At 42.8% G+C, this 26,301-nt stretch overlaps 3 protein-coding genes across 3 annotated transcripts; 1 reads left to right on the forward strand and 2 right to left on the reverse strand.

Moving 5' to 3' along the window:
- Window positions 1–2,723: 2,723 nt before the first annotated feature.
- Window positions 2,724–3,404, forward strand: H1-6 (H1.6 linker histone, cluster member; the record flags this gene model as incomplete). The annotated part of the gene is made up of 1 exon (XM_082847735.1): window positions 2,724–3,404. The coding sequence occupies one exon, from the start codon at window positions 2,724–2,726 to the stop codon at window positions 3,402–3,404; it is 681 nt and encodes a 226-aa protein (XP_082703861.1).
- Window positions 3,405–5,365: 1,961 nt separating this feature from the next.
- Window positions 5,366–5,760, reverse strand: LOC309967263 (histone H4). Its single transcript, XM_082847833.1, has one exon. The coding sequence runs from the start codon at window positions 5,749–5,751 to the stop codon at window positions 5,440–5,442; it is 312 nt and encodes a 103-aa protein (XP_082703959.1). The 5' UTR covers window positions 5,752–5,760; the 3' UTR covers window positions 5,366–5,439.
- A 5,429-nt stretch (window positions 5,761–11,189) lies between these two features.
- On the reverse strand, window positions 11,190–20,023 carry HFE (homeostatic iron regulator). Its single transcript, XM_082848176.1, has 6 exons — window positions 19,826–20,023; window positions 16,133–16,396; window positions 15,649–15,948; window positions 14,533–14,808; window positions 14,288–14,401; window positions 11,190–13,324 (listed from the first exon to the last, which is right to left on the reverse strand). Exons 1-6 carry the CDS (start codon window positions 19,899–19,901, stop codon window positions 13,284–13,286), a joined length of 1,071 nt encoding a protein of 356 aa, XP_082704302.1. The 5' UTR covers window positions 19,902–20,023; the 3' UTR covers window positions 11,190–13,283.
- Window positions 20,024–26,301: the final 6,278 nt, after the last annotated feature.

Consider the following 26,301-nt stretch of genomic DNA (forward strand, 5'->3'; position numbering starts at 1 on the left):
TTAAGACCAAAAAAGGGAATATTTATCAGGTGCCTCCTTTGCCCAGGACTGTGTTGGAATAATGAACCATGTCTGGCTATGTGTAACTAAAACTACTTTTATCTAGGTTGTCTCTAATACGCCTCCTAATCATTCCATGAGAAAAGTATCTGCTATGGATTGATTTATGCCCACCCCTCCTCCAAAATTCATATGCTGAAGCCCTAACCCCCAACGTGACTATATTTGGAGACAGGGCTTTTTGGAGGTAATTTAGGCTACAGAGGTCATAGAGGTGGGGCCCTAATCCAACAGGATTCATGGCCTTATAAGAAGAGAAAGAGAGAGCCATCACTCTCCTGGTGTGCATGCACTCATGAAAGGCCATGTAAAGACACAGCAAGAAGGCAGCCGTCTATAGGGTAGGAAAAGAGGTCTCACCAGAACCTGACCATGCTGGCACCCTGACCTCGGATTTCTAGACTCCAGAGCTTTGACGAAATAAATTTCTATTGTTTAAGCCATGCACTCTAGAGTATTTTGTTTGAGTTGCCTGAGCAGACTAAGTGTGAGATGGGAGAAGGAGAGCCTTTTGAAGCCAGACTTCTTGAAATCAAATCCCAGCCTTCCTGCTCACTAGCTCTAAGACTTTGGGCAAGTTGTGTGACTTTTCTGTGACTCAGTTTCCTCATCTATAAAATAATTTCATACATTTTTAAAAAAAAATTTTGAGGGGAAAATACTTGGGACAATGACTGGCACATATATATGGTGTATATGTGTGTGAGCTTGTTTTTATGGTATCTTTTTGAATTATAATGCAAAATATGAATCTTGGTGTTTTCTCTGGATCTTAAATTATGGAATCTAAGAATTTTAGAAAACTAGCCAATTCTCTGTTACTTTTACAGCAATGAGTGATATGTTCTGTCAACCTGTAAATATGTTTCAATCCACTCATACCCGACCCTAAGCCACTGACGTTTAATGGTACGACCTCTCAGGATCACCGAGGTTCAGAGAAACCAAATACACGTTAAAACAGAGCCCTTGGTAAGATGCACCCGTAATCTCTCTAAAGAGAAAAGAATTTTCAAACTGAGGGTCACAATGTATTAGTAGGCTGTGAAATCAATCTCATGATTTGCAACCAGCATTTTTTAAAAAATAAAATAAACTAGATGAAAATATATCAGAATGCACTTAAGGTAGTATTGTTTTCAGAATTTATGTTTCAAATGTGTGTGTAAGTGCACATGTGAGCATGTATGTGAGACAGAGAGAGTGAAAGAGACTTTTCTACCTCACTTTGCAATCAGAAGTTTGAAAGTCTCATCATCTCATTTCCTCTTCAGAAGTATTTCAAATGTAGACTCTCTCTTTTCCCACACTCTCTCCTCAAATGAAGCTCTTGTCTTTCTTCTGAGACTATTACAACAGACTACCAACCTCTGACATTAGGCTTTCCACAATAATTGTTTATGTGAAAAATCGAAAATCAAGGCAACTACAACCACCATACAAGAAGACAACTACTACAAAAATACACAAGCTCTCTCCTTAAAAGCCTCCAGTGGTTGCCCAGTCTGTAGAATGTCACCAAATTTCTCACGCAGGCATTTGCGGATATTTGCAAGATGGTCCTTATGGGATTTTCATTTGCTGAACCCTGGACTCTGGTCATATTACACCGTTCCCTCAACATCCTCCTGGAAGGCCAGGCCTTGAAACTCTTATACACCTGTGAGAAAGCTGAGTCCTAGAACAAGCCCAGAGAAACATCCTAGACATTATTCCAATAACTCTTTTCCCACAGCTCTGCAGGACACCTGCCAGCCCAGTCCTGTTAGAGATCTGGGTCTGTCGTTTCCACTGAGCTCTTCAGACCAGGGTTCCTGCCTCATATTTTATAGTTAATTAAGTGCAGGGATTGTATCTGTTTCCTTACATATTCTTTTTGAGGGTGGAGGGTGAAGGGGGTGGGTGTGGATATAGGGGTAAGGTTTGAACTAATGAAACCAGAAGCAAAACTCAGTTCAAGATGCCCTCTACAAGGGGGACCTGATTTTGGCCAAGCAGATATCATGTGTGAAATCCAGGTAATTTACTCCATGCTTGAGGGTCTGCTATCAAGCCTTAGGGACTGAGAAGTGGTTTTAGTCACAAGCAATCCACATGCCTGTAGATCATTGTTTATTAGATTGTTTGCCCAAATAAGGTGTTATCCTGAAGTTTTTTGACAATTCTAAAAGCATCTTCCAACTCTGCAGTGAGACATCTAAGATATCTGTGTTACTTCCCTCATATACATAAATAATTTTCAATAAAAATCAGGGCGTGAATAATTTATTTTCTCCACCAACTGAAAGCCAACCATTTGGAAGACCAGTTAGAAGAGATGAGATAAGTCATTCGTTAAAAATTACTTTTATATTTACACGGAAAAGAGGAAGTTTTGTGCTTCCCTTTGAATTTTGTTGAAAATCGAGGGCTTTATTGAACAGTTTTGGCATGCAGGGTCATTTTTCATTAAAAGGCAAAAAGGCATCTGAAATCTGTATCTCTATGGTTTATTCAGCAGTGGAACCTGGGCGATTCCGTGCAGAGGGTATTCGAGGCATTCAACTTTTGGCCGTGAAACAAACACAAATGCTCCTTCCCCAAGGGCGGGGGCGGTGCCGAGCGACGCACCAATCACAGCGCGCCCTGCCCTATATAAGGCCCTGAGGCCCGTGCAGTAGTTTATGCTATATGCTAGGTGGTACGTATTGCTCTACTCTAATGTAATGTCTGAGATGGTGCCCGTCGCTCTAGCGGACCAGGTTCCACCGTCCATGGAAAAACCTCCCCCCGAAAAAAGGGGCAAGAAGCCCGTTGGTTTGACGGGTGAAAGTCGCAAGACCACAAGCGCCTCATTGTCCAAGTTGATCATCGAGGCCCTTTCCATTTCTCAAGACAGAGCTGGCATGTCTGTGGTAGCACTGAAAAAGGCGCTAGCAGCCGTGGGCTATGACGTGGAGAAGAACAACAGCCGCATCAAGCTGGGTCTCAAGAGCCTGGTTAGCAAAGGAATTCTGGTGCAGACCAGGGGTACCGGTGCTTCCGGCTCTTTCAAGCTCAGCAAGAAGGTTGCTGCTGAGCCCACCAAGGGAAAGGTCAAGAAGCCTGCTTCTACCAAGACGAAGAAGCAGGTCTTGGCCGGAGACTCCAAATCTCCGCAGAAAGCTAAGACCAACAAAAAAGCAAAGACGCCGAGGAAAACAATGGCTGAGAAAGCAGGTTCGAGTGGCAGAAAAGCTAAAGGCACCAAGGGCAAACAACAACGGCAAAGTCCAGCGAAGGCCAGAGCAGGGAAGCCCAAGGCTGGGAATTCTAAACTGATCCAGCTGAAGACTAATCCTAGGAAAGCAACAACCAAGAAGTAACATTTCGGCAACGGCCAGTTTTCATAGAACCCAACGGCTCTTTTAAGAGCCACTCAAATGATTTTGAGGGTGTGACATTGCATTTTCAGAAGACCCCGGAAGAAAAGACTATTCGTCAACTTTATCACTTGACAATAAGCAAGATTGTGATGTGGTGATAAGTGTCTTGTCAGACAAACGGTACAGACTCTGAAGAGCTTTGGATACTTAATGGTATGCTGACTGCCCAGTTCCAGAAAGTTAGGTTGTCCATCCTAATAAAAATAAGGCACATTCCTTGTATGTAAGTTCCTAAATGCTTAGAAAAGTGCTGGATTTTAAGCCGAGAGAGGAGAGGAGATCAGCTCCGTGCCCAACCATACCTGACCATGTTTTTTCACCTAATGATACTCTAGTATATGACTTAATGTGCCTTTCCATGTAAGATTTCTGAACTCAGTCTCCATGGACTTTACAGGGGTTAATATACAGAAACCAAGATCTCAGTTTGGATTAGTGAGAAGTTTACCTCTCGTTAAACAGATTTCTTTCCACTATGAGTGATTAGTTGCATAAATCACAGATGTTTCCGTTTTACATTTGCAAGAATATTGAAATGCCTTTCACCTTCATTAGTTTGCAAGTGGTTACCAGATGACTATATATTAAGCACATACTGTTACATTAAAATTTGGTTTGATAATATCATTAGTCTTGATATAATTGTTCTCTATTTATGAAGAGAATGATAGGCTTGTTCAGATTGTGCTACACAGGCTGAAAAACGTTAACTCTAAAACGTGTGGAGATGTTGGAGGTTCAAATATTAGGGTGTGACCTTTAAATCACAAACCTGCTTGTACTAGGAAACGCTTAGGGTCGGAGTTAAAGCATCTTTTCCGCTTTAAACAGTTGTTTGTTTTCACTTAGTTTGTAATTTAGCGTTCTTAAAGATCCTCATAAAATAAATTTATACTGTTAATCTTATTTTGGGCCTTGGTATTGGGGGCGACTTCGAACAAAGCCCATTGCAAAACTACGTAATTAATGCAGTCACACATACAAACATGTTCTATATCCTGTCTGAATTCATTTGTATAATCGGGCCACAGAAAAAAAAAAATTAATTGTATCCTATATGGAAAACGACTAAATACAATGGTTTCAATTTGTACAGAATCAGCCACAGCCCTGCTTTGCTTGGATAAGGTGGCCACTGTTTCCCTCTGAGGCTGGAGTTGGGATAGTGAAGGAAAATTCTTCACTTGCTGGACAAGGCAGTGAGCTACTTCTCTGTGTCCAGCAGTGGACTGACCCCAGACTATCACCGCAAAGAGAAAGGAGGAACAACTGGCTTCATCCCGCCCAGAAGCCAGCCGACCTCCCGGCACTACTCCAACCTGTGTAGAAGCGGCTCGGCCACTCTGCGCCTTTGTTCCTCGGGCCCATTAGCGCCTGGATTGCATCGGATTAAAAAGTTAACCAATGAAGGTTTTCCCTTAAGTTCCGGGTACCGGTATGAAACCCCTTGTTTTGGCCAATAGGAAAACAGCCTTGTAACACCACCCTCCGCAATTAAACAGTGGTTTCTTCGCCACACTGAGAACCAGCCAATGAAAGCTTGTCCCCAAAGAGCCTTCATTTGCATAACTCTCTGTTGTGTGGGTGATACTGTGAACTTTTGTGCCATGGATGCCTCCAGCCGTCCACTTAAGGACAGTTCTAATATTTCCAGATGCATAAAATAGGCACATTTCTCTCATGGGTCCAATCTTATACATCACTTCGCGTTTCACCGTTTGTGAAAGCCTACTTTCTTCATAAAGACCCAAGTTTAACACCTCAGTGAAGCGCAAGGCCCTAAGTATTTAGTTACATAACTGCCGTGTTAATGCAGCTTCCGACCATACTTCGCATGTTAAATTAGCTCTGACATTTGGCTTTCACACACCGCCGCAACGTCCAACAGCCCTTCAGCGAGTTTGTGGGCGGCCCTGAAAAGGGCCTTTTTGGTTTTTTTAGAAGATGTCGAAGTCTGTCTCGGCCGATGCCGTGATCAACCACCGAAGCCGTAAAGGGTGCGGCCCTGGCGTTTGAGTGCGTAAACCACGTCCATGGCGGTGACAGTCTTCCGCTTGGCGTGCTCGGTGTAGGTAACAGCGTCCCGAATCACGTTCTCCAAAAACACTTTCAACACCCCGCGAGTCTCCTCGTAAATTAGCCCAGAAATGCGCTTGACACCACCACGGCGGGCCAGGCGACGAATAGCTGGCTTGGTGATGCCCTGGATGTTGTCCCGTAAGACCTTGCGGTGACGCTTAGCGCCGCCTTTGCCGAGGCCTTTACCACCCTTTCCGCGACCAGACATGGCTGCTGTCACAGTGACTTTTTGAACTTAGCACTGCTCTTTAAATAGCATTCTTGCGGACCTGATTGAAAACGAGAGCCGTGGTGGCTTTTCCAAATTAGGTCATCAAGGGGTGGGGCAAGGAGGGGCTTATTAACATTTCAATGTTTTGATTGGTCGGAATACCTAGCTCTTCGTCTGGCGGGCCGTAATGTGAGGTGGCCTTCAATCAGCTGAAGAGCTTTAGTTTCTCTTTTGCCCTGCACTATTTTTCTTCCGTGCGCGTTTGCAAGTTGAGTATATTCAGCTCAAGGACACGGAGCAAAGAGCTTCACTCCACATTTCCTTTTGGTAACTTGGTAACTAATGTTAGATAATGGTTCCTTGGGGAAGGTAAAAATAATGTGAAAAGGAAGATAGAGTTATAGGTAAAGGGACTTTCCCTTTCAGTCCTTTTAATGTTTCAATTTTAAAGGACGCATTTTGATGGGGCGAAATATAAGCCTGGCCATGAAGAGGCTCTCGTCCTAAAAGACCTGTGTTTGGAAAGACAAAAAGGTAGACAAACGACTGCAAATTAAAACTTCTTCCTTTTCTTCTCTTCCTCAATTCAAACATGTACAGGGTGACTCCTTTTTCTGCAAATGCACGTGAGAGAAGGAATTTAAAACTAGGCTTGGGTAATCAGTTACCTCTGGACCCTCTTCCTGGCCTGCGCCTGATTGGCCTGCATTTCCTAAAAGCTCCTTTCCTTCTTTCATTAATCGTTTCTCAACCTTCTCTAGTTTTAGAGACAAGAACATACGTTTGTTTTGTAGAGTCCAGGATTAATAGTAAGATAGGGCTAATACTTGATTAAGGTCATTACAAAGCCTACAGGGCCCTCCCCTGGGAGGCCTATGATGAGATTATGGGTGTTTTGAACAGGTTAATCCCATTTTTGTTTTCATTCTTTTTTAAAAAAAAGCCGAATAGAACAGAACTGGATCTGAATATGGTTTGAAGAGAAGGATTTCTCAAATCAAAAAGTTTCTCTGGCTTCCTGACAACTTTAAAAAATTTCCACAGTAAGAGTCACTCTAGTTAAATTGAAAAAAAAAAAAAAAAAGACACCCCTCCCCCCCATCCTGGTTAATAAATAAATGTCTGTTGGAGAGATTTAGAATGAGATTATGGTCTGAGAGAGACCTCATATAATAACCTCAGACTTAGGTAAAAAGGGAGAAGAGACCCAAAGATGGAGACAAAAGACCCAGGAGAGGGCAGGAAAGCTCTGGATGACATATGGTTTGTATCACTTCTGAAATAATTAGATGGTTATATTCTTCTGCCCCAAAGTGAGTGTTTTTAGGCTCCTGACTTTCACTACCCTTTCCCACCACAAACATGCACCTTATAAGCAGAGACTTAGCTAGGAAGAAATGCCATTCATTACAGAGGAAAAGTGCAAGGTCAGCGTTCACAGGTAAACATGAAATCTCAACATGCTTTTTAATTCATGAAAATAAATTTAAAATAATGTGTATGACATGGTTCTTTTTTTCTTATTCCCTTCTCCTAATTTCTTCTTTTCTAATTTTTTCTCAATGACATTGACTCAAAAATCATGAATGTCAAAACAGGAATATTTAAGAGGTATACAATTATAGATTTATATTAAAAATGGATTCTTCCACTCTAGGAAGAGTTCAGGTATTCCTTGGTCCTGTAGCTTGGGAAAGGGTGGGTCACCCTAGAACTCTCATTCTCAGAGTGAACCTGGCTTCACAGAGCCCGATTCATGTGAGTGAGGCTCTTCAAATAAAAACCCTGCAAACAAGTTGTGGCTAAATGGACACATGAAATATTCACACAAATAAAACTGTGATGTTAAACAAAAGTCTTCTACAAATATAAAATGCCCAGAACCACTCTCCACAAACTAACTCAATCAGAATATCACCGTTGAGGAATATATATATATATATATATATGGAATATATGTACACATATCATCCCATGGAATATATATGTATTCAAAAGACAATTCCGATACTTAGCCAGGGTTGAAAACTACCAGAATATACCAACACTTTTCAGGGTACAGTTGTACTTTAGGAAAAAGAAATCCCAGGGTAGAAATACTTTTGAGCAATATTATAGTTGCAGAAATACATAAGTACAATCTCGCCCCACTTAGCCTGACAGGGATTTATAACATGACAGTAGTTAGCTCTGGGCATTTGGGGACACCAATCCTGGTCTGGGGCAGACAGCTTTTCTGACCCCTGGCTGATTTATCTCCTTCCCATCTAAGTCTTAAATGCATTTCTCTTTTTCAGCCATCTAATCTTTACTTTGGTATGATCTATTTTCTTACTCATTTTTCCTGAATTAAACTGTCATTCCCACTGGCATGTTTTTGCTTCCATAACATACATATACTGTGTCTCTCCATATTTTTCTCATTTCCTCTCCTTATCCTTCTAGGAAAACGTTCCTGCTTTTTCTCCTTATTTTATTTTATTTTTTAATTTTGGCTGTGCCATGCAGCTTGCGCGATCTCAGTTCCCCATCCAGGGATTGAACCCGGGCCACAGCAGTGAAGGTGCTGAATCCCGACCACTAGGCCACCAGGGAACTCCCTGCTTTTTCTCTTTAGTTCAAACTCTTTTACTAAAAGTTTTTGGCACTTGCGCTTTCTAGGCCTGCTGTCCTTGTGTGGGTTTTCTCCCTTAAATATTCGTAATACATTTTGACCTACTAAAGAAAATGTTATTTGGAAAGAGAATTTCTAACAGTATCCTTTCTTAAACATTTGCTTCAAAATTTTTATAAACACGTTTGTAGTTAAATTTGATTCTCAAAATTCCATTGAATACTTCCTTAATCACACACACAAAGCCCAAAGAAAGGATTTTGCATTTGTTTTAATGGTGAAAACTGAACACAAAAGTACGCAAAGCAAAGATCGTTAACTGTTACATCCATGTTTAAAACAGGTGCTTTCTTGCACACATAGCGAAGCTCCTTTGGCAGTATCCAAGTTGCTTACTGACTATCTTATGAAAATGCCATTGTGGTCACTCTGTTTACAGAATAAGATCCAGAATATTTCATCAACTCATAGGGTAACGTTAACTGACAAGACTTTCACTGAAGTTTATGCAAATATTGGTATTATCCTCACCTCCCCCTCCACACACAAATGCACTGAAGGCTCCAAAATTCTATTTTAGAATCTTTGGGTCAAAAGCCAGAATTTTTTTTTTTACTTAATTACTTTATTTACAATACTTTCTATGCAAATCTGGTGAAAAATGATTCACAGGCGCTTCAATGTTACCTATCCCATAATACCTCCCTGAATGATAAATAGAATTAATAAAAATGTGAATTTGATAGTTAGAATTTTGTGTGTGAACAGAAAAAAGAATTCCCAAATGTTTCAAATATTTATGAAATAACTATAGAGTATATTCTGAAATGTTAAAACAGGTTCTCTCCTCACTCAGGAAATAATCAGAGGTGCTGCCACTAGGCAGCAGAATGGATACTCAAAGGAGCATCCTAAAAAGATGGAACAATGCCAACCACACGTTTTCTTGATTCAGAGAGAGGGATTGTGTAGTGGCTATGAAGATGAGCCAGGCTAGCTGGGAAAAAAATCAATACAATCATTTTCCAGCTGTGTAACCTTCAGCAAGTTAACCAACCTCTCTGTGCCTTGGTTTCCATACAGCAAAATAAGGGTAGCAGAATAACAAGAGTTTCTACCTCACAGGAGTCTTCTGAAGAATTAAATTAATATTTAGAGCAGGGCCTGGCATCTAGTAAGTACTTGATAATTATTAGCTAAAAAAAAATTAGTTTTAGAAAATATTTAAGCCTAAGAAGACTTTTCTGAGAATGAAAATTCATTCAGCCAAGAAATAGAAGCTACAGAAGCATCTGCTTAAAACACATCATATGTATCTCTCACACATGAGTAAACACCTTAGAGAATTACTCAGAATCAGCATATGTGAGATACCAGCATGCATGCCAGGCCAAGTAACAAATGCACGCAGGATGTCAAGGCAACCCAGGCTTTTTAATCAAATTGTCACATGAAATGATTTAATATTGTATTAATATTCTACATGTTAATCACTGATTCCAAAAGGGAGAAGAAAATATGATGACCCAAAGTCCACAGAAAGAAATCAAAATTAAAAATATCACTCCACGCATGTGAAAATCTTCCATGATTAAAGTCATGCATTTTAAAATTCTAGTTATTATTAGAGTGTGTAACTTATAAGAAACTTGCAGCATTTTAGAGAAGGTCTTTTGTTTTTAAGTGTGTGTGTGTACCTGAAGAATGTATCAAGTACACGGTACTCTAAGACTATATTATTATAACTGAAGCCGAAGTTTTGCCTGTACCGCCCAGCAGCCTTAACCAACTGCTGGCAGGTTGCCTCAAAGATCAGCAGGTTTGTTCGTTTTCCTTCTGTTCTGTTCCCAGTTCAGGTAGCTCAACAGTGCCCTGCGATTCCAGAGATTCAAATAGCTGGTGAATAGTTTCAGCTTTGCTCTCAAATTTTCAGGGGCTTTTCTCCAAAAGTGATCCCCAGCGCCCCACCCCTTGTTTACTCTTTTCCCCTGAGGAATCCCCTCCCCCCACCCCATGGTCGAAAGACCACTGTGACATTTTTGGCCACAAGATGGCGCGCTTCTCCTTACTACCACCCTTGTAAGTGGTTTTGCCAGAGGCAAAATAAGATACAGATTTTTAAATGTACAGATTTTAAAATCTGACTTTTCAAATGTAGTTGACCTTAAGAATTGATGAAGAAGGCTAGAAAAATTAAGCTAAGAAACACTGAAAGAAAATGGAGATTTATAACTACGGTTATTAAAAAAAAATTAGCAGGCCGCAGTTGCCGACTGTTAATAAATGTGTATTACTGTGAAGAGTAGAATGTTTCTTGAAATTTTGGCCTGTGTGAAACAAATCAATATAAGACAAATGTTGCCTAATTAATTGTAACATATCCTTAATGAGGTAGGAAGCTTAGTATGAGCCAGGAAGCTTTTTGGCAGTCTGCTTTGAGTATAGGATGATGTTTAAGGAGAAAGAATTTATCAGTGTGCTTCCACCATGGTTTGGAGGTAAAATGACCAATGTGTTACAGCTTAGATGGTAATGTGTCTAGTGTGAAGAAAAACAATTAATTCAGATACCGTGGTTTAATGAAAATATTTCATGAAACAAAACATTAAAAAATTAGAAGCAGTATAAATGTCCCCAAAATAACGTAATGATTAAGTCGATTAAGTCTATACATAAGATGGACAAATACATCAGGAAAGCCATGCAGTACACAACACAATGAATTATGCATTTATTAAAATATATGTATCTACTAATTTTATATATTTTAATATAGCAATAATAGTGAGAGGAAATATGCAAATTTTTAATAGACTTTATTACTGGCTAACGGAATAATAGTTTCAATTTAATTCATTTTCAACTTTTCTGTAGTAAGCACAAATCCTATATACTTTTATCCACTTAACTTTGGGAACTGCAAAAAAAGAAAAGTTTAAAAAAATAGTTGAGATCTCTTTGCCCAAGTTCAATATCTACCAAACAAACTTTCGAGCTGTATTTGATCTGAGGCAGCTGCCCTCCAGGACAGAAAGCCTTGTTCACAGTTATGCTGCCAAATACACGTGGCAGCACAAAGTAAACACAAGTTTTCTGCGTGTATATATTAGTACCCTTTTGAATATGGTCAGACAAATTATTTTCCCAGAATCGACTAATTCCTGAGTGACCTGGTTAATTTTTTTGAATGTGCACGGGTGGGGATGAGAACCAGACTCTCACGGACCCCAGGAAGATGCTGGGGTCAGCATCTTGGTGCTGACCAAGGCCACTCAGTGGCTTCTAGTTTTCCATCTTTAATATGAGAGAAGTTGCTCCAGTTTTTGAAGGGAAACGCCTCCACCCTGGTGGTCCTGATTGGAGCAGGACACTGTGAGGTCTAACACAGTAACTAACTGACACCCCCAATCACAGTCCCATGAGTGATGCCAGATAGAGCTGGCCAGTGGTGGCAACAGGGGTCACATTCCAGGGTTCTTCCCTCAGGGACTTTGAAAGGAAACATGGCTGATATTGTTTTCTGCTGTTTTTTCCCTTCATTTGGGTCAAACTCACTGAGAATACAGACAATGAGACAAGAGAAGAGCGATCTCCACAGCCATCTCCTTCCTTCCCCATTTACTCCAGGCATCTAACCATCTGAATGCAGGGCCAAGGGCTGGATCAAAGAGCCAGGTTGGGGCTTCTCTGGTGGCGCAGTGGTTGAGAGTCCGCCTGCCGAGGCAGGGGACACGGGTTCGTGACCCGGTCCGGGAAGATCCCACATGCCGCGGAGTGGCTGGGCCCGTGCGCCACGGCCGCTAAGCCTACGTATCCGGAGCCTGTGCTCCGCGACGGGAGAGGCCACAAGAGTGAGGGGCCCGCGTACCGTAAAAAAAAAAAAAAGAGCCAGATTGATTGAGTTTGAGACCTGTCTCTGTCCCAGGTAAGCTGTGAGACTCTATTTTATATTTCACTTTCTTCATCTTAAAAAAAAAAAAGAGGATAATGGTACTTACATCAAAGGACTATTGAGATAATGTATGTAAGTAGGCACTCAGAACTAAGTCTGGCACCAAGGAAGAGCTTTATAAATAAGTGTCAGCCACCTTTTCGTTATCATCATCATCTTAATTATCATTTTCATTGTCAGAACAAGGAGAGGGTGTGAGCAGAGATCAAATCCTGTGCTACTTCAAGTCTGGCATTGTAAGTGCGGGTATCATTAACCTAAGGAAACCTACATGGCACCTATGTGCAAATTAGAAAAAGACATTCCCTCCTCAAGACACTTCCCACCCATTTTCGGGAAGACTATCATAAAACGCACAGACATCCATGATGCCTCTTCTGGGAAAGGTGCCTCCTCGGGTTGTGCAGTGCACAACCTTCACACTGTACAACTGTCCAGGTCTCCCTCTGATGGAAGAGACCACGGGGCTTGGAAACAGGTGAGTTCTTGTATAATAGAGAGAGGGTTAAAAGGAAACTTGAGTGGGTCCAGGAAACGCCTGGATGTGTGTGTCAAATGCTGGTAGGGGTATTAGAGTGTATGTCCCGAGGAGAAGGTTCAAAGCTATTCTCAGATGTTTAAAGGAATCACAAGTCCCCCCAAATTTAAGGAGACTCATTCCACCGTTAGGAGATGAGATGACGTAGGTGTATGGAGTCTGAGGTGATGCAGGAAATGGAGGCAGGCTCTACACGCAGCTTGGAATTCAGGAGAGCCAGTTCTCGGGGAGAGGTCACAACTAGGGTCCTTTAAGAAGCAGGAACTCAGAAACCTAGATGGGGAACTTTTGGACAGTGAACGGGGAAGGCTAAGAGCAGAGAGTTCCTGAGACAGTTTCTATTTCTTAGGTCCAGCTGTCCAGAAACATGAAGAACGCCTCAAGTGCACCCTCTCTTTCCCCACAAGAAGTCTGCAGGCTGCACTTCATTCACATTCGGCTAAGACATAGTCCCCTGCGGCTCCTCCTGTAAAGACAAGATCCAGGAAAGAGGCATCACAGACCCACGATCCTCTTGCCTCCTCCCCTCCCCGGCCACGCATGTCAACTCTTGTCACCCCCTTCCCAAGGAACTCCTGGATTTCAGGCACCATTATCTCTCATCTGGAGTTGCTGAATAGCTTCCTAACTGGTCTCCTTGTCTCCCATCTCACCTCCTAACAACTCACTCTCCACATCGAGGAGACTGGGTTCCTCCTTCCTTATTTAAGTCCCTGCATTGATCGCCGCCCCTCCAGTGCTCATAACATAACATCCCAAAGGCCCCCAGGGCTCTACAGGAGTTGGCTTCTGTCTGCCCCTCTTTCCCCTGCACCACCAATGTTCAGGGAGTAGAAATGCAGACTGAAAAGTACGTAAAGTCAAGGGTCAAACTGATAATAATTTCTCACCTCCCAGCCTGCCTCATACTCTCCCACTTGCACAGTTGCTACATCTGCATTGACTTCCCCTAGTCCTCAACCTCACCTAAAGAAATCCTACTTCTTCAAGATCCAGAAGCCTTTCTTGATCCCCAGATGAACGTAGTCATCCCTTCCCTTGACACCCCGGAGCATGTGCTTCTTATCTGCCTTAGGATCTTTGGGGGTCTTTAACTGCATTTACCTGTCATGGATTTCATTCCTTACTAGACCTGCGTTCTGAGATAGCAAAGGCGACTTAACCTCAAAGCACCCGCACTACTTAAAACAGCACCTTGCAAAATAACAGGCATTCAAAAGATGTCTGTTGAATTAGGAGCTTTCATTCTGAGGGAAATCATTAATTCCTGCTCCCAGGGACATGCCAGGGCTCCCAGAGAAAGACAGATGAGAAGGCTTCTCGTGGATGCCAGCTCCCCTTTGCCCTCCCCCTGCCCCACTTCCTGCAGGAGGGTTAGTGTGTCCTGGGGGCAGAGATGCTAAGAGGCTTCCTCCTTCTTCCTACTCACTGGAAGCCTGCCTTCTCCTCAAGATTCTGAACAAAATTCCAATAAGGAAGAGGATGATACAGACAGCAATTCCACTGATGATTCCAGTGACCAGGGTGCCAGACAGCGAGGGCTCTAAAATAGCAAGAGCAAGTGAAAGCCCATGATCACTGCCCCATCCCAGAGCCAACCCTCCCCCACTGCCCTGCTGACCACTCCCATCCCACCCGCACCAGGCTTTCTCAGCCCCTGGCTCTCATCCATACCCCAGGTGGCAGTGAGGGGCTGATCCAGGCCTGGGTGCTGCACCTGGCAGCTGTATCTCTGCTCTTCCCCAGGGAGCACAGCCAAAGCCACCCAGCCCCGGTAGGTTCCATCCCCGTTGGGCAGCACGTCCTCAGGCTCAACGTCCTTGGCATCCAGTGGCTGCCTGTCCTTCAGCCACCTCATGGTGATGTCCTGGGGGTAGAAGTTCAGAGCCTGACACCGTAGAGTGGTCACTGCAGAGGCCGCGTGATGAGTCACTTTCACCAAAGGAAGCGCTGAACAGGAAGGAGGGAGGATCTGGAGGGGGGATTCCTACCCATGCCAGGAAGACCAGAACTTTCACTTCACTTTCTCTGTGGGTTGGAGGAAGGAGTTTCCCTGTGCAGACAGAGCAAGTTGTAGGAGAGACACCCATTTTGTGCCCCAACACGTGTTCCAAGATTGGGTTCTGACGTGGTGTCACATGGAGAAGAGTCACAGTCATATCAGCCTGTTCTCCGGCCCCACATGTAAATATGCATACTCGTTGCACATGTCTTACGTTCTTTGTTAAGATATTAAGTTGAATCAGGTGAAATTGCCCCTATGAGGCTCAAAAGTGATTGAATATGTACTACTGGTAATTTCACCTGGTTCAACCCAATAATTATTCTTGTAAAAAGGGGCCTTGTAAGATAGGCAGCCTACGTGACTCCTACCATGTTCTGTGAACGTAACCTTTACCCTCCAAGATTCTGCTACTCTGACCGGTTGCCTCCATGGTATTCATTTCTTGTCTTGGTATTCATGTGATAAGTGGCATCTCTGAATTCCTAAGAGTTATAAATATACATAGCGTTCTTGGTTAAATCAAGAGAAAAATCACAGTTACTTCCTCTTTAGCTACGTGCATGGAAAAAAAATGAAAACCATGACTCATGGCTGGATGATACATCTCAATTGTAAGGTGGAGACCTCAGAGCTGGAGACCTCAGGGTGGAAAACTCAGACCTCGTTACCTTCGCAGAGAGTTACACAACCTGGACCATCTCTGAAAACCCAGCCGGGGATCCCATGCCCTGCATCCCCCTCCTGTCCGTCTGTCAAGAGAGGGGCAGAGGGTGCTCCCGCCATACCTTGCCGGTCCAGGGCCCCTCTCCCCAGCTCCAGCAAGCGCTGCAGCTGCTCAGGGCAGCCCCTCTCGAGGTAGGCCCTGTTCTGCTTGGCCCGAATCTTGTTCACTTCCCACTCCAGCTTGGTAGTCCGAGCCCTGGGCTCTGCTGCTCTCCAATCCAGCGTCTCAGGACGGAATTCAAGATGGTCCTGCCCATCGTACCCGTACTTCCAGAACCCTCTGGTGCTGTTGTCCTCTTGCACTTCACAGCCCAGGATCACCTGCAGGGTGTGGGACTCTGGCAGCACTCCCAGCTTCGTTACTGAAACCAAAGGAGCAGGCCCCTGTTTTCGCCATTACGGGGACCCAGTGACCTCAGGAATCAAACTCCTGCCCTCTTCCCTGTCCCCCGATCTCAAATAGCCAGTCGTCTCCCTCAAGATGCATCCCTGAGGCGGGGACACACTCCGCCCACCTCGGGAAGGCGAGGCGTGCTCGCCACATACCCTTGCTCTGGTTGTGGTTGTCCATGATGGTCCAGAAATCCACGATGAACATGTGATCCCAGCCTTTCAGGCTCTGGCTCAGCTGCAGCCACAGCTGGCTGGTGGCCCTGCCCCAGAGCCACGGGGCACGAGGCTCTGCACGGCGACTCTCGTGATCGTAGGACACGAACAGCTGGTCGTCCACGTAGCCCAAGGCCTCAAACAGGGGCAGCCCAAGGTCTGGCTCGGAGGCACCCATGAAGAGGAAGCGCAGGGAGTGTGACCCTGGGGAGAGGGCGACAGGCCTTCTCTGTGAGCTGCCTGGGGAACTGGGAGGCAGGCCTTCTGAATCAACTGGTACCAGCTGTGTCTGGTCCCACCCCGTGAAAGTGACATGCGGTGCCTGCCTTCCCTCCGCGTGCCCCTCCCGTCTGCTCTCCCCTTGTGCCCCTCTGCCACGTGTGCCTGCCACCCCATCGCAGGCCCCAGCCTCTGCCCCAGTAGTCACAGTTACAGCAGCCTCCCTTGGATCCAACAGACTCTAGAAAATCCCAAGGTGTGCCTAGCCAGGGCAGTTGAGCTCGAGAGTTAGTGCTCAGAGCCAATCAGATCCAAGTCCAGAGGAGTTATTGTTTTTTTTCACTACTTCCATCTCTAAATGCTTTACAGTGTGCAGACAGACTTCGTTTTACTGCACTTTGCAGCTAATGTGTTTTTTACAAATTGAAGGTTTGTGGCAACCCCGTGTCAAGCAAGTCTATCAGCACCACTTTTCCAACAGCCTTTGCTCACTTTATGTCTCTGCGTCACATTTTGGTAATTCTCGCAAGATTTCCAGCTTTTTCATTATTATTATATTGGTTCTGGTGATCTGTGATCAGTGATCTTTGATGTTACTGTTATAAAAAGATTTTGCCTCTCTGAAGGCTCACACGATGGTTAACGTTTCTCAGCAATAAAGTACTTTTAAATTAAGGTATGTATGTTGTTTTTTTAAGACAATGCTATTGCACACTTAATAGAATACAGTGTAGTAAACATAATTTGAATATGTACTGGGAAACCAAAAACTTCATGCGAGTAGCTTTACTGTGACATTCCCTTTATTGTGGTGGTCTGAAACCGAACCCACAATATCTCTGAGGTCTGCCTGTAAATGTTTGCTGTCAAAGGCTGGAAGATGTGCTGATAAACAGCTCAGGGCAGCTTTTCAGCAGCAAAACTGTTCCCAATCAAATGCAAATATAGAAAAACTCCAGTAAGCCCAAGAGGACAGACTTCTGGGCAGGTGAGAGCTTCCTGACAACTCCCCTCAATTCTAGAATGAGGGAGTTCAGGGATGTATCCACAATGCCTAGAACAGTGTCTGGCATGTAGTACGTGCTTAATACACACTTGTTGGGTGACTAAATGCTGACTTCTAGATTTTTGTCTCTGGCCGTGAACTCTAGACTCTTACACTCCAACTGCCTACGTGATACCACCAGTTGGATGACTCACTGGAATCTCAAACTTGAACAAGTCCAAAACCAGGCTCCTGGTTTCCCCAAAACTGCTCTTTCTTCCGCCTTCACCATCTCAGAAATGGCATCACCTATCCCCCTGTTGCTCAGGCCGATAAAATAAAAATAAAATAAAACAATAACAGAGGCACCTTCGACTTTGTCTGTCATGTGATCCTTCATAGATCCCTCAGCAACTTCCTTCAAAATAGATCCAGAATACAACCGTTTCTCGCCACCACTTCTGCTTCCACCGGCCCAGTCCATCAACTCCTGCCTGTCTGCTTGCCCTTCACTATGCGTTCCACAGAGCAGCTGGAGCAATCTTTTCAACAGCTGTGCTTGATCACATCACTGCTGGGCTGGAATCCACACCGTAGCCTGTGAGGCCCCAGGAGACTCGCCCGCGGCTCCTCTGCTGAGCCCATTGCCTATTCTAGGCCTCCGGCCCCTGCGCTCCTGCTGCAGCGGTGCCCTTGCTCTTTCTTCAACCAGGACATTTCATCTCTTAAGGGACATTTGGCAATGTCTGGGCACATTTTCTGTTGTCACAACTGGGGAGTGTACTAACATCCAGTGAGTAAAGGACAGGGATGCTGCTAAACATACTACAATGCACACGACAGTCCCCACAACAAAAAAAATGTCAGAAGTGCTGAGGTTGCAAATCCTTGCCATGTCTCCCCAGCCTGTCCTGGAAGTGCTACTCCCAGGCAGCATCACCTCTATTTCCTTCAGGTATCTGTTCAAACCCAGCCAGGGAGAGTGGCCTGCCCTGCTCTCTGTGCTTCACACGCCTTCAGGGCACCCATTACCTGATGCTTTCTATCCTTTTGTGTATTGTCATCCCCGTCTACTTGAATACAAAGCACCGGAGGACTAGGCTCCCTGCTCTCTCCTGGGTCTAGAACAGCATAACACATGGGTGGTGTTGCTTCAATGCTTGTGAACAGTGAAGACTTGTGTCCAACAAATGTTATGATTCAACCTCTAACGCAGTGTGACTTTTAAGGATCGCAGCTGTGAAGCGGAGACACGGGCTCTGCCTCAAAAGCCCTGAGTAACATTGAACAAAGTCACCACCTGTGAGCAAATCTTATCTCATTCTCGTCATCTATAAAGTGTGGATACACATACTAGCTACCCTCCAAGTGTGGTTCTGAGGCTACATGACAAAGTATGAAGCGTCCAGAGCTGTGCCAGACAACAGTAAGGGCGAACACTGTCAGCTAAGATTAGAACCAGTGGTACTTCATTTAGTGTCAGAAAACCAGATTGCCTGAATTCTTTGTAACCTGGGGAAAGGATTTAACCTGAGGTCGTTAACCACGAGTAAAATCAACATACGAATAGCTCCTACCTCCCACCTCCCAAATGCCTAGTAGAGTCAAACAGGATCACAGATCTGAAGGCGATTTAAAACTGAGGTCATTACTTACATGTTAATTACCATCCCTTTGGCATCCTTTAGTAAAGGCCGGTTAATTATACAATACTATTAGCACTGCGAATCAACAACTCCGGGCTGAAAAGGAGAACTGTGCGATTCAGTTCAAAAGTTCAAAAACAGCAGATATGTTATTTTTCCAGGCAAAAGAACAATCACCAAGAGTCAGTCAGTGCCTAGGCCGACCTCTGTCAAGAACCTCCCACCCACAGCGCCAGTGGTTCTGAAATGGAAACCCAGCTGGGTCCGCCGTGCGTTCGCTCGTCCCAGTCTCCCAACCCTTAGAGCGCCCGGGAAAGGAAACACCGAGGGGGCGCTCCGGCCGAGGTCGCCCTTGGTGAAAAGAACTTCCTGTTTGGGGATGATCGGGGGTAAAACGACACAACCACCAGGAGAAACAAGAATACCGAGATCCGAGTCCAAGGACCCCTAACCCGAGAGCTTGGCCCCGATGAGAAAAGGTTTATACCTAGAAACGTCACGCTCGGAGGAGGGAGTGGGTGGTTCCGAGTGTAACTCCATAGCAGCAGGGACAGCGAGCGGGCCGGGGGTGGGCGTGGAGGTCTTGGGGCGAGAGGCCCCGTAACCCCATCTGCACCCCAGTGACCCACGTCCCCTCCGGGGAAAGTTGGGGGAGGGGACCGCGCACAGGGCTGAGCAGTCGTTCCGAGCTTAGCGAACTCCCAATCGCTAAGAAAAGCTAGTTTCGATTTTTCCTCCCCCCACCCCCCGCTCCCCTCTCTGGCCTGCGGCCCCCGGACTCACGCGGCGGTCGCCCCTGCGTGGCCACCGTCCGCAGGAGAATCAGGAGGAGAAGCGCCGGCCGGGCTCGCGGGCCCATTTCGCCGGCTCCGACCGTCCGTCCTGGCGCTTTTCAGCCGCTTGGGTAGGGCGGGGGAACGGGGGTGGCCCAAGAAGTCACCCTGGAGCCATTGCCGAGGCTCCGGGGATCCCAGATGAAACTTCCTGGCCAGTGGGATCCTTTTCCGGGGCCACTGGCGAAAAGAAATGGGTCTCCTGCACTTGAGCTCTCCTGCAATCCAGAGTACCTGCTTGGGAAACACTCAGTGACCCAGCTGTCCTTCTGGTTTTTAAACCCAGGGAGGATGTTGCTGACTGGGGAAAGTATATTTAACGATTTTCTGATCTAAATATTTAAATATTGAATAACTTGAAAATTTAATTATACATTTTGAAAAATTTTAAGTTCAACTTTCCAATCCTGATGTTTTTGCATAAAAAATTTATTTTATTCTCTGATCAGAATTAGTTAAATCATAAGATTAACAGATTAGATCCTATCTACCGAAACATCTTTCACAATTTATGTAGTTAAGTTATATTTCGCAAACTACTGCACATTGGAATCACCCGGAGAATCGTTAAACCTCTTGATGCCCTGCTATAGCCCCCAGACACTCTGATTTAATTGCTGTATGGTGCCACCAGAGCAACGGGATTTTAAATACCCCTCTTCCCCCCAACACACACAACAAAGTTTGAGAACTACTCTCTGAGAAATTTCAAAAGGATATTAGTGTCTGATTTTCCTGAAACCTTTAAGTGCCTAATAAATATAATAAGTGATACCTTTTAAAGCATGTATGCAAATTTTGGCCATCTCAGAAAAAATCAGAGTTGGAAATTAAGGCCTCTTAACTGTGTGGGGATATGAAATCGGGTGGGGAAAATGTTGACTATTGCTGATGAGCACATGGGCGTTGATTGTACAATTACTTTTTTTTTTCTTGGTAACAGCTTTATGGAGATATGATTCACGTACATACAATTCACCCATTTAAAGTATAAAATTCCACGGCTTTAGAATATTCATAAAGGTGAGCAACTATACCGCAATCAATTTTAGAACATTTGTCATCCCCTCCACAATGAAACATTTTAGTACCGTTTAGTCATCATTTCCAAATCCACCATCCTCCCTCCCTCTCCCCTTACTCAGTCACTAAGCTGCTGCTAAAAAACATAATTCAGCAAAGTAAATTTTAAAGATTGAATTGGTTTTATTGAATGATTCATGAGTCAGGCAGCATACCATCTAGCAAGCACAGGAGAGCTCCAAAGAGCTCCAAAAAGGGAAAGATTTAACGGTACTATGGCCTTACTCCAGTTTCTCTGAACCTCAGTTTGCTCATCTGTGAAATGGGGATAATAATTTCTGATCACCAAATGATACTCTATGTGAATGACCTCTTGCAGCTGTTAACAGATATGGACACCCCTAGAAGGTAATAATTACAGACTGGCAGGTTAGGAATAAACTGTATGTTGTACGTTTTTGTTTAGAGTGCCATCAGAACTAATGAGATACCATGGTATAAATGTCTCTTTCATTTGGGAAGAGTTTGGGACCATTGCGATGACTATCTTTGTCAATTGTTATCTTTCAGCTCTTCCAAAGGCCTTAGAAATTTTAAGGGAGAAAACGTCCTCGATATTTAATATCTTCTAATGAAAACTGTCGTATATGTATTTTTCATTACCGATGAGAAGAACAACAAGGTCTACTCTTGCTCACTTTAGTATAATCAGAGTTTTGTAAACTACCCTATTGTACCTCATTTCTGATGAGTATATATGTGTGCTTTAAAGGCACATGAATTATAATCAATCTTCAAGGGAAAGTTATACTGCAAAGCCACTGAAACTCTCCGTCTCAACTTTCTCATTTGTAAAGAGGTGAAAATAACAGCTACTTCATAAAATGATTTTTAGAATTAAGTGAAAAAGAATAAAAATGGATAAATGAAGCCTTCAACAAGTGCCTGGCAAATAAACAAGGCTAAACCATGTTTATTAGTAGTACATATTCTAATATCATACTAATATTATCAATGATATTTTTTATCTGAGGATGCTGCTCCCTACCAGGTGATAGGTCAGCATCCTCTCACAGATTGTCTGTATTGTGGTTATCTCACTATCAAAATAATAATAATTTAAAAGGATAAAACATATGCAGTCTCTTTAGGTCTTTGGGGTTCTTATGCCTAATTTGCTACTCACATTTAAGACACAGTTGAAGTGGCTTCTGCACAAGACTGTTTCTACCCCCATGATTTTGTAAAATTGGCCATATTCTCCTTTAGTCTCTACTCCACACTATACTGCCAGATGTAAAACATTTCTGTCCATTCTCTTTCCATGCCTTTTCCCCTTACTCTAAACTGTGTGCACTTCGAGGGTAGTTATCTGTGCTTCTCCTCCTTATGAATTGCTTGAGGAGGTGAATGAATCAACCATGGGTTTCTTGTCCATTTGACAATTTATTTCTCTTTATAAAGATTATTGACTCCAAAGGTCCCGGTAGCCAGCTTGGTACTTGACTGCTCTGGGCCTTTATTCCAGTCTCACAGCTTCTCAATACTGTCACCGTCAACTGTAGGTGATTATCATTTCTGTCCATCAAAAGACTATATATGAATGAGTTTTGAAATCTTCTGGGTAATATGTCAACCCAGAGTTAATGATTGATGACTTAGCCCGGCCACAAGGACAGTGTTAATTTGGAGCGCCATCTAGTGCCTATTGGTGCCAACGACATCCTACGTTGTAAATGCCTTTGGGCAGGGAAGGGTTGAAGCCAAAACAATCCCATTTATTAGATTGTTAATTGGACTTTTACACAACCTACACTTCAGTGCAGTCTACTTCTTGAGGCTTTGTTTGGAGCGTGTGTGTTACAATGAAGGTGCTGAGTTGATCTTAGGCACATTGCAAAGTCACAAACCCTTTAAATCTTTTTATCCTTATTAGCACATAGTGTGTAATAAATTTGCTATTGCTATCACCATTGTCATAATTGATATACCTTAACCAAGATAGTACCAGTGTTGTTATATTGCACAATAGTGTTTTCTTCTATCATCTTCCGCCTCACTGTGGTCATTTTTACTTTAAGAAAGGAAAGAAAAATAATTTAGTATTTTAAAAGTTGCCTTTGTAAGACTATGGCTAACCTCCACGCCTGGCGAAAGTCGACTGTTTCCTCCTTTTCATGTCCACTCTGACCTTTTCCACAGCCATTATTCCATATCTTTTTCTAGGTCCCCATCCTCCAAATTCCACCATAAGGGTAGAGCCTGTCTTATTTGCTTCCTTATTCCCTAAACCCAGAGGGGATTATCGAAGGTGCAGATTAATTTTTTTGTGGAATGAAATAATTATCCAGCATGATATTTCTGACTACTTAGACAACTGTCAGTCCAAGCCACTTAATCTGTTCCTCCCTTGCTCTTGCCTGCCTATAGACTTGCTGAACTCTCAGGGCTTCACAGTGGTGTCAGGATCACCATCTGTCAAACGGGAATAAAAATTTCTGTTCACCAAAAGAAACAGAAAAGTGTTAAATTATAACTAAAGGTTAAAAATTACATAAGGGCCTGGAGAGCCTGTAACATGCCAGCCGCCAAAATGAGCTTTGGTTGGTTGGGCTCGCCATCTAGTGTCCATCAGAACAGACAGCAAGATGTGTTGTAAACACCTTTGATTCTGCCGGAAGGGTATGATATTCATGCAGAATTGTTTGCAGGGGTGAAAATGCTTTCTGCCAACAACTCATTAAACAGACTAGTAAGTAATTAATAGTTATGGGAGTATTTTAATTTTATAATAGAAAAACAAAGGTCTTTGACTTTAGTTCAGTTGATATGTGTGTGTGTGTGTGTGTGTGTGTGTTCAGGGTACATGAATTGTAATCAGTCTGCAGGGCTCTCCTAGGAGAAATCTGAATTCTCAATCTCCATTTCCTTATTGGTGAAGTACTAATGCTTGTGATGGTAGTCATAGGATGGTGGTGAAGACAGAATGAAAATAGTGCATATAATGCCTGGTGCATAGAAAGTGTTCAGTTAACTGTTATCTTTATTAGTATTATTGACACTCTTAAACCAACAATTACAGAATGGTGTTGTGTTTATAAGAATGTATGTATAACTTTTAAAATAATTTTTAAAATATGTATATAAAAATTTGTACTTACAACATGGCAGGTACTATTCTTAGAACTATATAAACATTAACTCATTAATTCTCATAGCAACCTGTAAAACAAGTACAACTATTGCCACTTTATAGATGAGAAAACTGAGGCATAGAGGAGGTAATAAAATTATCTAATGGCAAAGTTGAGTTTGAACTCAGGCATTCCAGCTTCTGAGCCAGTCCTTTTGATAAACATACTATGCCACATCTGTATTTTTCCTGGACTATTTTATAAAATTAAGAGGTAAATATAAGTGCTACTATCATTAACCATGAAAAGTATAAGAAATCTATGTATTAACTGAAGCATAGCTACAAATTCTTAGGTAAGCTAACATTGTAAGAATTTGGTCCCAACCAGAAATTGTGTTTAACTTAAGAAGGTTTAGGTGAGTTCAGTAGTAAAAAATGCAGGGTGACGTCAGGATTATTGATTATGTTCTCTCCTCTCACTCCCCAGTACACATACACACACACATCTCCCTTCTCTAATGGGCAAGCTTCTTCTCTTCTTATTAGAATCTCTTCTTGAGGTCTTCCTTGGGTTAGTTCCTAGGTCTGGTGACCTTTCAGAAGCTGCCAGGGGAAGCATACATAATTGGAAAGAGTGAACCAGCTTGTTGGACTTGGTCTACTCTTACCCACTCCTCCAAATGAAGGAGAGTATCAACTGTCTCAGGGTCACCCCAAGACAGGACGCTCCCATGGTACAAGGATGTAATGGAAATAAACCTTAAATAAGAGGCTACTGTGTGCTCTGTCCAATCCCAGGAACTGTACGCACATTATCTAATTCAATCTTCACTATATTCCTGGGACGAGGGAGCAGTGGGGAGTGTTACGGAGGAGGAAATGAGTGTGCTGGCTCCAAGGCTGCTGTCTTGACTTCCGCTCTTTTGCACTAACAACTCAGCTGTGCTCCCAACCTTCAGGCAGCCTTACAAGTCTCAGATTAGCCTGGGGCTGCCAGGATTTTGAATGGGCTACGGAGTGAGGAACCTTCCTGAGTTGACCTTCTATCATTTACATTTATAATACATAATATTATATATATAGTATTACATATTATAGATTTCATATCCACGTCTATATATAGTATATATAAAATATACATACTATGTAGAGATTTATGTGTAAAATATATAGTAGTATGTATTTAATATTATATATTTATACTACTATATATTTTACATATAAATCTCTATATAGTATATATAGTATTATGTGCTATACATTTTATGTACAAAATCTATAGTACATAATGTAAATGAATATATTATACGCTGTTTGTTATATATAATTATGAATAGATATAATTCATTTTATAGGTAGTAAACATCATATACATGTGATTATTAAATTTAATACTCAGTTTTAATTTCTAAAGTAGTAAATATCTACATATATATGTAACTTACATTAACGAAACTTACCGGGGGGCTACTAATTTTTAGAAATGTGAAGGGGTCCTGAAATCTAAATTTTGAGAACCACTGTTCTAGCCTGTTCTCTGATGTCTTCATTTCCCAATTGGATTAGTAAGTACTTGAAGGCAAACGTTTAAGCAGCACATGAACATTTTTGGTTTTTATACTTTTGTTGTCTCAGTGGTTTGTGTCTTTCTTATCAGATTTATCACACTGTATGATAATTATACTTGTCTGTGTCAGTCTCAAAACGTATAATTCCTTAAGAGGAGACCCTTTGCTTGGCTTATCTTTGCTTTTGTTCCCTCCTGGTGTCCTTTGCTTAACAAGTGCTCAGTAAGCATATGTGAAAATCTTATGCATGGCACAGTGATGAGCTAGGAAATAAAAAGCAATAACATGTCCTAACAAATCTACCAAAATTTGTATGCCCCGTTTCCTCCAAAATAGTCATCGTGTAAAGCCATGTATTTATTCTGATTAAGGCTATTGCCTAATATATGTTTTCGTCTTGTGCTTTATAATTGCCTTCATTAGCAGCCTAAACTGAGAAAGTGTAAAAATGTATATCTTCTCGCTATTGACAAATCCTTTTCTTTTGAGGGTGGGTTTCACTTTTGAAACCATTTAAAGTCATTTGAAAACAAGCTTGAAAAATCAGGTGGCTATTAATGCCCTAGTTTCTTGTGTCACTTATGTGATTCTAATAGCAGTTCCAAATGTTTTGCAATGTATTGTTCCTTTTGTAATACTCTCTATGTATTAACTGAGCTCCCACTACGTGCTTTACTACTATATTCTCTGTTGGTTTCC

The sequence above is a fragment of the Leucopleurus acutus genome, assembly GCF_964270905.1.
Source record: "Leucopleurus acutus genome assembly, chromosome: 10".
NCBI classification, from domain to species: domain Eukaryota; kingdom Metazoa; phylum Chordata; class Mammalia; order Artiodactyla; family Delphinidae; genus Leucopleurus; species Leucopleurus acutus.

Coding starts and splice junctions, on each gene's coding strand:
- HFE (XM_082848176.1), bottom strand. CDS start 19,901: ATGGGCCCGCGAGCCCGGCCGGCGCTTCTCCTCCTGATTCTCCTGCGG. Junction 14,809..15,648: donor AGGGGCCCTGGACCGGCAAG/GTATGGCGGGAG, acceptor CTTCCTGTTCAG/CGCTTCCTTTGGTGAAAGTG. Junction 13,325..14,287: donor GAGGAGAAGGCAGGCTTCCA/GTGAGTAGGAAG, acceptor TTGTCTTTACAG/GAGGAGCCGCAGGGGACTAT.
- LOC309967263 (XM_082847833.1), bottom strand. CDS start 5,751: ATGTCTGGTCGCGGAAAGGGTGGTAAAGGCCTCGGCAAAGGCGGCGCT.